The sequence below is a fragment of the Pelodiscus sinensis genome, chromosome 2 (genome assembly GCF_052426305.1).
Source record: "Pelodiscus sinensis isolate ZL-2025 chromosome 2, ASM5242630v1, whole genome shotgun sequence".
NCBI classification, from domain to species: Eukaryota; Metazoa; Chordata; order Testudines; family Trionychidae; genus Pelodiscus; species Pelodiscus sinensis.
The window spans coordinates 119,896,561-119,908,803 of record NC_143053.1 but is presented as its reverse complement, the minus strand read 5'-3'; the positions used below and the strand labels follow the sequence as shown (position 1 = coordinate 119,908,803).

At 48.0% G+C, this 12,243-nt stretch overlaps 1 protein-coding gene across 2 annotated transcripts in view; it reads right to left on the bottom strand.

The window, feature by feature from the left end:
- Positions 1 to 2,751: 2,751 nt before the first annotated feature.
- Positions 2,752 to 12,243, bottom strand: part of WRNIP1 (WRN helicase interacting protein 1) — a 42,556-nt gene continuing 33,064 nt past the window's right edge. The window contains exons 5-7 of one of the 2 annotated variants that reach the window (XM_075921355.2): positions 7,397 to 7,495; positions 4,197 to 4,276; positions 2,752 to 3,549 (exon numbers count right to left, since the gene is read on the bottom strand). In XM_075921355.2, the coding sequence (XP_075777470.2) occupies positions 3,274 to 3,549; positions 4,197 to 4,276; positions 7,397 to 7,495 (455 nt within the window). In that variant the 3' untranslated portion in view covers positions 2,752 to 3,273. Of the gene's footprint in view, positions 3,550 to 4,196; positions 4,277 to 7,339; positions 7,496 to 12,243 lie in introns of both variants that reach the window. The other variant, XM_014569769.4, reaches the window with a different exon arrangement.

Sequence of the window (12,243 nt, the reverse complement as noted above, 5' to 3'; positions counted from 1 at the left end):
CTGGTCTGGCCCAGCTAGCTGAAAAGGCCCCACCCCATAGCCCTGTTGGGCATGCTCATGGGAGAGGCTGGGTATAAAAGTCTTGGAGCCTCTCAGTTGGAGCTGACCACCAGAAGTGGAAGGAGCTCAGGCCGAGCTCCAGAGCACCTGCAGCTGCAGCAGCCCCAGCCAGGGAGGCTGTCCAAGAGGGCTCGACCCAACGTGCGATGCCGAGAGCTGAGCAGCGTGCCGGGAACGGCAGGAAGTAGCCCAGGGCGGAGGATCGTTCTCTCGGAATTTGGTGTGTTTCGGCCGGCAGCCCCGCCAAGCCAGCAGAAGAATCTTCCACTGCCAACAGGGCCCTGGGCTAGAACCCGGTGGAATGGGAGGGTCCAGCTCCTCCCTACCTCCCCACCCCACAACAGGCCAGCATCCTAGCAGTTTGGGGGGCTTCCCTGTGGACTAGGCCTCCAGGCCGTATATACCCGGATAGAGGGAACTTTGCTATGGACTGAGTCTGCGGGCCGTGTTTGCCCTGGAAAAAGGGGGCAGTGACCCAAACTTTGGGGACTTCCGGACCGTCGAGGGGGCCTGCCCCTTGACAGCTTGCAATTCAGTTAATATGGTTTACCCTTATTGGTTACTGACAAGGGAAGGTGACATACACCGGCTATATAAGAACTCATGCCAGTCAAGGTCTGTCCAATCATACAGCTGCCTGGCTCCCTACTAGCAAGGTGCTCTGTTGTGTTGTGTTTTTGGAATGAAGTCTGGGACTGCTTCAGCTGAAGCAGAATCTACTGTGAATATTATCTTTTTCCAGGACGACACCACCAACTTCGAAGGTGATTACCAGAAGACACCCCAGAATTAAACCCAGGTGGCACCTACTGGATTTAACTGTCACCAGCAGAAAGTATATACGATGCTCTTCATACTTTCAGTTTGCACAAGAAGACTGCACTGTGCTGCAAAAAAAGGGCATTTACTGCAGAAAATCCTGTGTACCAAACAACGCTGCCACTTATGCACTATCAAAAGACCAAGCAAGGTGTCTCCAATTCATTGCAAATCACAGGGAAGCTGTGTCATTGATAGCATCTTCTCTGAATGCTGATGCAGCATGGAAAACAGTCAGAATGAATATCCATATAGGTGCAACTTTGACTTTAGGTTAAAAGACTGTACAAGATAAAAAGTCTTAGCTGGGTAGCCATATTAGTTTGTAACTGTAAAAATAATGAGTAGTCTCGTGGCACCTTAGAGACTAACAAATGTATTAGGTCATGAGCTTTCACGGATAAAAACCTGAATTGTCTGTACAAAATAAAGACTGGTTTGCAGCACACTTCTGAAGAAATACTTCCAGTTATTGAAACTAAAAATGCAAAGCAATTACCACAAAATGTATCCCTCTCCTGTGATTTATGTTACCTTCACGCTAGTAAGAGCACATGAATAGCAAACCAATGCACTCAATGATACTTGCTCAAACTGTGCGAGAAGGTAAAAATGTTTTTTGAGAGTGGAGAGCTATGAGGTATGTATGCTGGATTCAATCTAGCAATATGTCCTTCAGCCAAGAAGGCTGCCCAGCTCAAATCTCTTAATGGAGACATAATTGACAGAAGCAAACAGATGTAATGCTGGATGGAACACCCTCAGAAACTCAATTCACGTGAAACCAGGGTTCTGAAGCAGCACTAAATGTGATTCCAAGACTCCAGATAATCTAAGTGCTAGATACGGAATCATCTATAAATGTGCTGGAAAAAGCAAATCACCTCCCTAGCACCAGAAACAGTGACAGGAAAAGTTGGAATTACAGCTGAAATAGTGAAACAAGGAGGACATACTGCACTTAAACATCTGCTCAATGTCCTATTTGCCTGTTGGAGGAAAGATGGTATACCATAAAACATGAAGCATCATAATACAGTATTGGACAAAAACCAAAGGAGATCAAAGTGACTGCAACATCTACAGAGGAAGCTCTCTCCACAGAACTCCTTGCAAGTTCTTTTGTGTCTATGCCAGGAGATCAATTATCTGTGTATATTCCAAGAGTCAGTGCATTTTCTATGCAGGTAGATCAAATTATCTATCTGCGTCACACTAAGGCAACTGCAAGAAATAATGATACCACAAGCTGGGAGGATTTAGCTAGTTACAGACCACACTGAATGGGTGTGCCAGGAAGTCAAAGAGACTAAACGGAGGTGGTTTAAAGAAGAAAGTGCAACAGTCCTTAAACACTAGTCGTGTTAGAGCTACATTTTTCTGGCCCTGCACCTTTCGCCTGCATTATCCCTGGCAAGGACTGATGCTTGAGGACTGGACTTTTTAGGCACCCACAATGCTATAAAAGGATACACCAAAACTGAACTGTACTGGTATTTAAGCCACTGTCTTTTGAGAGAAACAGTTGCCATTCCATTCCTATCATGACAAGTCAAATCTGTGCCTCCCAACTATCTTGACTCAGGCTAATGGAAACTCTTGAGCAAGGCTGGAAGTAGTTAACAGATAAGTTAGTATTATAAGGTCTTGCTTTCCAAAAAGTTACATTTAAAGAATGCATCATATTAAAAAAAAAATAAAGAGAGCTGCCATTTTTTAATGGGATGGGTCATGCTACTTTCAATCTCATTAAATCAGTCTAATGAAAATTATTTGTATTTGCCAGGAAGCTGGTTATTAGAAATAAGAACATCATAATAATATTAAGAACCCCATCACTACCACAAAAAAGTGTTAAGTCATACACATAAATAACTGAAAAATTATTTTGGAACAGCTTTATTGATTTATGACATTTTGTCATATCAAAAACAGTTTAAAACACAGTATAATGAGTATTACATTGTAATTACATTTTGTTTCACCATAGAATTTCATATTTTATTCTGTATAATTTCAAATATCCTCAAAATAATAAGACAAGGAAGCTGGCAGGGTTTTTAAAACTATATAGCACTCCTTCATTATGTTGTTCTGACACAGTTGTAGTTGGTTTTCTTCAGTGTTACGTTTATTGTCCTTAAAGGGCAAAAGCCATGTTGCATGTTAACAACTTAATAAAAGCCACCTTTAGTTTCCTAATTTGTGCAATTACAGATTGTTTTTAAAACATCCTCCAAAAAGTTTATAAAAAAAGAAGGGTAACAGAGTAATCATGGACCCAATAGTTTCATCATGTCAGCCCAGGAGGTATATGCGTGAAGTGTGAAGAGATTTTCAACCCAGCTGCAAAAAAAATACTTCATATATATAAAAAAGGGCACAGTAAGACACTTACATTTTATTTCCCTTAAAAAAGTCCATTCCTTTCAGCTCTTTTGGCAGATATTCTTGCTCCACAGGTTCTTTGTACATGGGGTTATATTTATAGCCCTTACCATAGCCCAAGTCCTTCATGAGCCTTGTTGGGGCATTTCTCAAATGCAGTGGAACAGGTGGAAGTGGTCCCTGGTGGTTTCTCAAACATGCTTTGACATTGCTGTATGCACTGTACACCTCGATAGACTTGGGTGCTCTAGCAAAGTAGACTACACATTGGGCTAGTATGACCTGCAAAACGGAGAATAATATTATGTGACTTTTAGATTGTAAACGCTTAGTAACAGAAGGTATGTCTAGACTACATGCCTCTGCCAACAGCTGTTTGTTGGCACAGCACGGCAGTCAAGACGCAGATCGGTCGACAGGGAAAGCATTTGTTGACTGTTCCTGTAAACCTCGTTTCATGAGGCATAAGGGAGTGTTCGACAAAGGCTTCCCCTGTCGACCGATCTGCGTTCTGAGTGCCGTGCTCTGCCGACAATCAGCTGAGCTGGCACAGCGCAGCGGCCATTTTTATTTTAATGAAGCCAGGGATATTTAAATCACTGCTTCACTGACTATGTTGGGTAGACTATTTTACATGCCTCTGTTGGCAGAGGAATTTAGTCTAGAATACCCAGAGACTATTATTTAGTTTGTTGTTCCTACATGTAACAAGAGGTCATGTCCTTGTCTAATCTGTAGGAGCTACTGCACAATGAATCTTCCCTAATAAATGAATGACTGAATGATAATAAAACTTCCTTTTGCTTTTGGCTGATTAAGATGCAAAGAGTTAACTTAGAATACGAAGTTGTAAATATTACACAAATCATGAGTGATGGACAAAATAAACCTAGTGACAAACACGTGCATGCTCATACAAGTAGGTTTACCTCACATTCTGGCATTCCAATAAAATGACAGCCTTGGTACGCAGCAACTGCTTGTGTTAATGCCAAAGGATCTGCCATTCCTACAACAAAAAGATCACATGTAAGTAAATTAAAAACAGCCAAGTATAGCAAGTGCTCTCTTCAACTATGCTATCAAGTAATACCTCTTCTAATGAATGGAGGGACTTTTTTAGAAAACGGGTTACTAGGGGGCTGTGACCCCTGCTTGCTACACTTGCCAACCCCTCTCTGTCCACCGCAGCCAGATCATGGCCTCTCCTCCTAACCATCCTGCAGCAGAAGGGGGGCTGGGAACAGGATGCTGGGGCTGGGAACAGGATGCTGTGGCCAGATGTGAACTGGCCCTTAATTCGGGATTATTGGCCAGGCTTCATTTTTAAATAAAGTAAAATATTATGTCCAAAAAGGTTTCAACATTGTCTTTGTTTATTGCAGGGGTGGGAAACTTTTTTGGGGTCGGGGTCCATTGACCCACAGAAAAATCAGTTGGGGACCATACAAGTGAAAAGGAAAAAAAAAGCCCCTCTAAATAACCCGAGCCCTCAATGATGTGGCCCCCAACCAAAACACCTCATTTCCCTGGTTCTCCTGCCCCGAAGGGTGAGGAGAGGAACTTATGTTCCAGGCCTTTTATGGGGTTCCAGGATAGGTAGACTTTGTAGGCCCCCTAGGCCCTGGAGTGGGGCAAAAAATGAGGGCTTCAGTGTGCAGGACAGGGCTGCCAGTGAGTGGGATAAGGATGGGAATGCAGGATCTGGGCAGAAGGTGGGGTGCAGGAAGGACTGAGGGTGCGAGGTCTGGTTGGGAGTTAGGAGGCAGAAGCTGTCTGGGGCAGGATGTCTGGCAAGGGGGAGGGGGAAGGAGTGGGCTGGGGGTGGAAGATTGAATGAGGGGGCTGGGGGTGCAGTAAGAGCCAGCCCAAGGTACGTGCCCACCCCATTGTAGAGGGCGCTGCGCGGGGCTGTCGGGCCATGCGTCGCACTCCTGGGGGCGGCACCGTGCTCCCGGGGCGCACAAATGGCTCGGGCTGGCCCTGGGTGCAGGGGCTGGGCATGAGGGGGTAGGGGCACTTTCTTGTCTTTGAGCCCCACGCCAGTCCCAGACTCGGCCTCCCATTGCTCCCATTAGGTGGAATCTGGCCAATGGGAACTCAGAGAAAGCCTCCAAACAGTGCGCTCGCACGCTGCTGTTCCCTCAGCCCGAGAGGGGAGCGCATTTCTTCCCCCCAAGCGAGGCTCGGGGCTCTCTCTCCTCCTTCCCCTACAGCAAGGCTCAGGGCTTTCTTTCCCTTCCCACCCCTGCAGTGTACCTCGGGGCTTTCTCCCTCTCCCCTCCCCCCTCTGGAGCGAGGCTCTGGGCTCTCTTACTCTGTCCTGCCTTGCCCCCATCCCTCCACAACCAGAAGCTAGCACTGGTGCTCCAGCTGCACAGGGGAGGAGGGAAAGCAAGGCTGCAGCACCAGGCAGAGTGCCCAGGCCACTCAGGTCAGTGCTTCTGGGCACCACCTCGCCTGCTCTGCAGAAGTGCTGCTCGCTGCTTCAGTCCCACGTGTGGCTGGGCAGGGCTTGGGTCTCAGTGGAGCGGCACAGTGCTGGGCTGAAGATGCAGCCACTCAAGGTGTGGCGGAGGATGGAGCAGCAGGAGGCTGGGGACGTGGGGCACCTCTCCCCACGCCTGGCGTGTCTCCTGAGCCTGCTGGCCTAGCAGCCCGTGAGCGCCAAGAACAACCCCACGCAAGCGGCCCTGGAGCAAGTCGTGCCATCCCTAAACAGTGTCTGGGGCAGGGAGCCTGTGGGAGGGCGGAGCATGTGGAACACCAGAGTGACATGATAACACCACTCGGTTGTTCCATGGAAAAAGTTTTTTTATATACAGAGATTTTGGATAATATATAGAAGATGGTTTCCCCAAGACTGCAAACATCACATGCTCCCTAAAGTATTACATATGAACATCTGTATTTCGGCTGCCCCATATCCGGGAACAGCTTTGGTATGGACCCTGGCAGGCGGAGGAGGAAGTAGTTCTGTGCACTGCTGCTCCCTCTCCCCTAGCTGGGGGAATGACTATGCAACAATGAGCTTCCTGTAAGGCTTTTCCCTGCTGTTCCCACAGCAGCAGGGGGCAGTGCCTGGGAGCACAAAGCCACATGTGCCCCAAGGAGCGGGATGCCAGGTAAGCATGCCATCCTTATCCCCCTCGTGCCCAGACCCTACTGCACCCTTCCTGGCCCAGTAACTTCTTTTATCCGGTATACTCTGTTTCCCAGCATTGCCAGATTAAAGAGGTATAATGGACGTCTTGGTGAATCAGCCAGTTGTGGATAAACCGACAAGGTGTGTACAGCAAACAGGCTTTGAAGTTTGAAGTCAGCATGATTTGTAAAATTAGTTTTCTCAATTACTGGAAAACGTGGGTGTGTCTAGAGCCTCCTGGATAACTGAAGTTCAAATGAAAAGACATTTTAAAATCAAAACAGGTTATTTTATTTAACTATCTATGGAATCCCAAGTTCAGGGATGTATGTTTTCCCTGTAAGAGCTGATCAAACCACTACCATGTGAAGTGGAAGACTGAATGCAGTCCTCCAGTCAGTGGTATCATCATTGAATGCCAAAGAAATAGTTTAGCCCTGAACTCAAATCATGGCAACAGACTTTCATTTGTTGTTTTTTAAATGAACAGATTTTTCAAAAAGTCACCAAAGAGCTTTCACAAGTTATTACTACGAGCATTACCTGTCCTGTTGTTAGGGCAGACATACACGTGGCCTCCTCCCTTCCCGCTGTTCCCAGGGGCGGGGAGGTTTGGGCTGTGCAGCCTCTTCAATCCCTGTTGCTCCCGGGGGCGGGGGATGGTTGGGGCCATGTGTCCTCTTCCCTCTCTGCTGCTCAGGGGATGATGCTGGGGCACATGCATGCTCTTCCCCTCCCTGAGGTGGTGGTGGGGCACACTTGTGCTGCTCCTCCTCCTCCTCCTCACCTCCCTGTGGTGGGGGCGGGGCTGAGGGCCTGCCTCCCCCTAGAAACTTCTCAAATGTTTTCCATGACAGATGCCCCCTTTTATAATAGTATAGATAGATGTACATCATTATTTTTTTTAAATTTCTGTGTGCTGCCCACCTATATCTTCACTTGCAAACCTCACTAGCCTTCTCGCCACATACAATGGATCCTCACCACCTTCAAGCATACGGGCAAGCCAGTAAAGAGATGCATTTTCATCTGAGCCTCGCATAGATTTATGAAGTGCAGAGATGCAGTTGTAATGCTCTTCACCTATTTAGAGAGGAAAAAAGGAACAGTGAGAAACATATACAAGAATGTAACTGCACAAACCTGCAAACCCTCCATTTATTAATTGTGCTTGCACTGGTAAATATGATTTATGGAAAATGATTTTTTTTACTCAGTAATAACTAGATATGAGCCAAAATTCCAGATCCTATACAGGCAGTCCCCGGGTTACGTACAAGATAGGGACTGTAGGTTTGTACTTAAGTTGAATTTGTACTTAAGTCGGAACTGGCTCCAGATTCAGCTGCTGCTGAAACTGACCAGCGGCTGACTACAGGAAGCCCGAGACAGAGTTTCTCTGCCCCAGGCTTCCTGGAATCAGCTGCAGATCAGTTTCAACAGCAGCTGAATCTGGATGCCTGTGACAGAGCAGCTGGGGCACTGCCGGGTAGGTCCCCGCAGCGCCGCACCTTGGTGCTGCGGGGACCAACCCCGCAGCACCCCAGCTGCTCTACCCCAGGTGTCCCCAAGTCAGCTGCTGCTGAAACTGATCAGCGGCTGATTCCAGGAAGCCCGGGACAGAGCAACTCTGCCTTGGGCTTCCTGTAGTCAGCCACTGGTCAGTTTCAGCAGCGGCTGACTTGGGGACGCCTGGGGCAGAGCAGCTGGGGTGCTGCCGGGTTGGTCCAGTAGCGCCACTCCTAGGCGCTACTGGACCAACCCAGCAGCACCCCAGCTGCTCTACCACAGGCGTCCGCGAGAAAAGCCTGGTCTGCTTGGGGGGGGGGGGCACTAGCTGCACCCCCCTCTTCCCGTAGCAGACCATGGAAACGCGGGCGGCAGGACCAAGACGTGCCGCGGTGCCGCCGCCCGGGTCCTCCCCGGCTTTGCTCCGCGTCTCCCTGGTCTGCAGGGGGGCCCCCCCAGCAGACCAGGGAGACACGGAGCAAAACCGCAGAGGATCCGGGCTGCGGGACTGTGGCGCTTCCACTCTTATGCCAATTTTTTTCCCAGTTCAGATGGGGAGAAACTTGGAAAGCTGCAATACTGAAAAAGAGATTTAAGGATGAATTTGAACGTTAGATACTAACAAAGAAACCAATGTAGTTGAATACACAGCGATGTCATAACACAAGGCCCGGAGGAAATAATTTTTCTCTGCAGCTCAACTGCTGTTGTTCGTCCATCGTATTCGAAGAGGACCTTGACATCTAACGGGTTATGGACTGTTCATGGTGTGTCCGCAAATGGCTGATAAGGCCGATACGGGCACGGAATGTTCTACCACATGTTGGGCAGACATGTGTGGGCACCACTGTTGCAGCTTTTGCAACTCTGGCTTTACGGAGTGCTCGCTTCTCTTGTGCTATGGTTGTCCTTCTGGCTTCAGATGTTTGACAGCCTTGGTAGATCAGCGTGCGCCATGTTGATCGGTCTTGTGCCAGGGTCTCCCAGGAGGTCGTGTCAATATCCAGGGACTTGAGAGAGGCTTTAAGCGTATCTTTGTATCGCTTCTTTTGTCCCCCGTGTGATCGCTTCCCTTGAAACAGCTCACCATAGAAGAGCTGTCTAGGGATGCGATGATCTGACATCCTTGCAACATGGCCTGCCCAGCGTGTCTGAGCTTTCATCAGCAGGGTGTAAACTGACGGCAGACTTGCTCTAGAAAGGACTTCTGTGTCTGGCACCTTATCCTGCCACCGGATCCTCAGAAGTCTGCGGAGGCAAATCGTGTGGAAGTGGTTCAGTTGCCTAGCGTGCCTCCTGTATACAGTCCAAGTCTCACTGGCGTACATCAGGGTAGTTAACACTACTGCTCGATAGACTTTAAGCTTTGTAGCAAGGCTCAACTGCAACCGCATCCTGAAATACTGGATTCAGTTCCGTGCACTTTCTTTATCAGAAAAACACTGACAAATGGAAGGGAGCTCAGGAGGAGAGAAAGCAACTAGGTATGGGGTACAAGGACTAGTCTGCTTCGCCACAGCAGCTCCTGTCCACGGGGATCCCAACTCCCCGATGGGATCCCCCGCAGACAGGGGCTGCTGCCAGAGCAGCCTTCCCTGTCCCCCTCCACACTTCAGGCAGCACTGTTGAGATGGTGCAGGGGGGAACTGCCTTTTAAGCTGGCTCCTCCCAACACCGGCTGCTGCTCCCCTCCTTGCTGCCTCTGATTTAGAGAGGCAGCAGGAGGGGGGGAATGCGAGTAGTGGTCTCGACTACTATTTTACATCCCTAATTAAGAATAAAAGGGGGAAATTAAGAAAGGGAAATAATTTATATTTTAAAATGTATGTATACTTGGTTAGCAAGCTTTTTTGTTTTAAATATGTACATGTTTTAACTTTCCTTGTAATCTGCATTGTTTTCTTTTTGTTAAATGCCTGGTGTGCTTTGATTCACAGATACCATAAATAAAAAATGCATTAATAAAACAACTGATTACACATAAAATCAACTATTACATTTCTCTTCGTCCCTGAACCCCCGCCCAAAAATTCACAATCACAGGGCCATATTTAGAAAACAGGCAGTCCCTGGTCTGCAGGGAGACGGGGAGCAAAGCCTTGGAGGACTCCCAGACCAGGGAGTGGGGAGCAAAGCCTCAGAGGACGCCAGCAGTGGGACAGCCGCGGCGCGCCTGGACTGTCCCGCTGCCCGCGTGCTCTGCAGAAATGGCTGGTCAGTTTCAGCAGCGGCTGACTTGGGGACGCCTGGGGCAGAGCAGCTGGGGTGCTGCTGGGTTGCTCCAGTAGCGCGCCTCCTCGGCGCTACTGGAGGAACCCAGCAGCACCCCAGCTGCTCTGCCCCAGGCGTCCTGATTCAGCCGCTGCTGAAACTTACCAGCAGCGGCTGAATCAGGACGCCTGGGGAAGAGCAGCTGGGGTGCTGCTGGGTTCCTCCAGTAGCGCCGAGGAGGCGCGCTACTGGAGCAACCCAGCAGCACTCCAGCTGCTCTGCCCCAGGCGTCCCCAAGTCAGCAGCTGCTGAAACTGACCAGCGGCTGACTACAGGAAGCCCAAGGCAGAGTTGCTCTGCCCCAGGCTTCCTGGAATCAGCCGCTGATCAGTTTCAGCAGCAGCTGACTTGGGGACGCCTGGGTTTCTTAAGTTGAATCTGTATGTAAGTCAGAACTGGCGTCCAGATTCAGCCGCGGTTGAAACTGATCAGTTTCAGCAGCGGCTGACGCCAGTTCTGACTTACATACAGATTCAACTTAAGAACAAACCTACAGTCCCTATCTTGTACGTAACCCGGGGACTGCCTGTATGTCCTTCGAATTCATAGGTGTTGCATAATAAGCGCTGTGCACGTTAGTTTGATTTCTGAGGCCCAAAACCTTCTGCCATTGATCAGAAAAGTAAAACAGTTATAGACTTTAACTGGATAAAGACTGGGCCCATGCCTCATATGGTTATTGTAATTATATTGTTATTCCAACTGGAATTTAGGCTCACAAGTGTGGTCTTCTGAAACTTACAACCCTGCAGACAGCTATTTTTAATAGTATTCCACACAGAGCGCACTGGTATGCACTCATTATCATGCCAACATACACAGAATATCTGCTCCATCATAGCACTCAAGCTTTCAACTTCAGCCAGCAGCAAAAAACCCAAGCAGCTGAACTCGCATCACACTCTTGGAAGACGTGTCTCTTGGTCTTTTAAAAGTAAAGACAACACATTTGTCTCTCTCTTTCTGATAAAAGTGCTTTCATGTGCTGTTTAGGCTGCTAGCTGGGAGCTTACTTTGTAATACAGGTTGGACCTCACTGGTTGGGCACCCTCAGGACCTGACTCGGCCCAGATGAGGGATTTTTGCCAGACCAGAGGAGGTCATATCTAGCCCCCCTGCTACCAGTGCCCCCAGCCCTGGCACAGCTGCCAGCCTCCTGGTCAGCTTTCCCAGTGCTGATGGCCTCACTGTGCCCTGCCGGTCCCTACGTCCTCCTTCCCTGCTACGCTAGCAGCCCAGCTCCCTGTGCGCCGGGCTCCTGACACTGCTGGGGCAGCCCCACTGAGGCACATCAGGTTTCTGGCCCTGATTTTCTTTTTTCCTCTCTTAAGTTATTGTTGTCATTGACTATCCTACACAATTTCTGCCCCACCTACTGCAGGCTTCAGAAGAAGTTACAGAACTGCATTGAAAACCACATCTAAAGCCTATCCTAATGTTCGGCTAGAAGGTAGAGTAATCAAGGTATTTGAGCAAATCAAAATCCTGATGGTGGCACACATGGAAAAGGCCACACTACTATTCTACATTTACATTAACAGTCAGAGCTAGAGACCTCAACCAGGTCAGTGTCTCATTGTGCCAATCTTTGTACAGACAAAATAGTCTCTCTGCCTGACCCATATCCAATACTTGTCAGCCAGAAAACAATGTAACCACCCAGCGGATGAGGGATAACAAGTACGCACTAAAAGGGAGACCAGAATGCCAGGAAAGATAAGAAGCGGCCTTCTACCTCAGACTTACAAGAATACATAAAAAGCCAGTATATAAACCACAGCCTACACATAACTGATGTGTGGGCTCTTTACAGCTTCATGAATGAGGACTTTTTAAAACAAAAAATAATTTGAAGGGGTTTTTAGATAATAAGATATTCCCAGTATCTGGTCTAAATAAACTCAGAGGCCAAAGACTCTATTAATCTAAGCAATTAATAAATAACTGAAATATCACAGAGATTATTTATCTTTGTATTAATGTTGACTGAATTAATAACATCAATCAGAAATACAAAAATAAAATATAAAAAGTGAAGAGGGAATATAAAT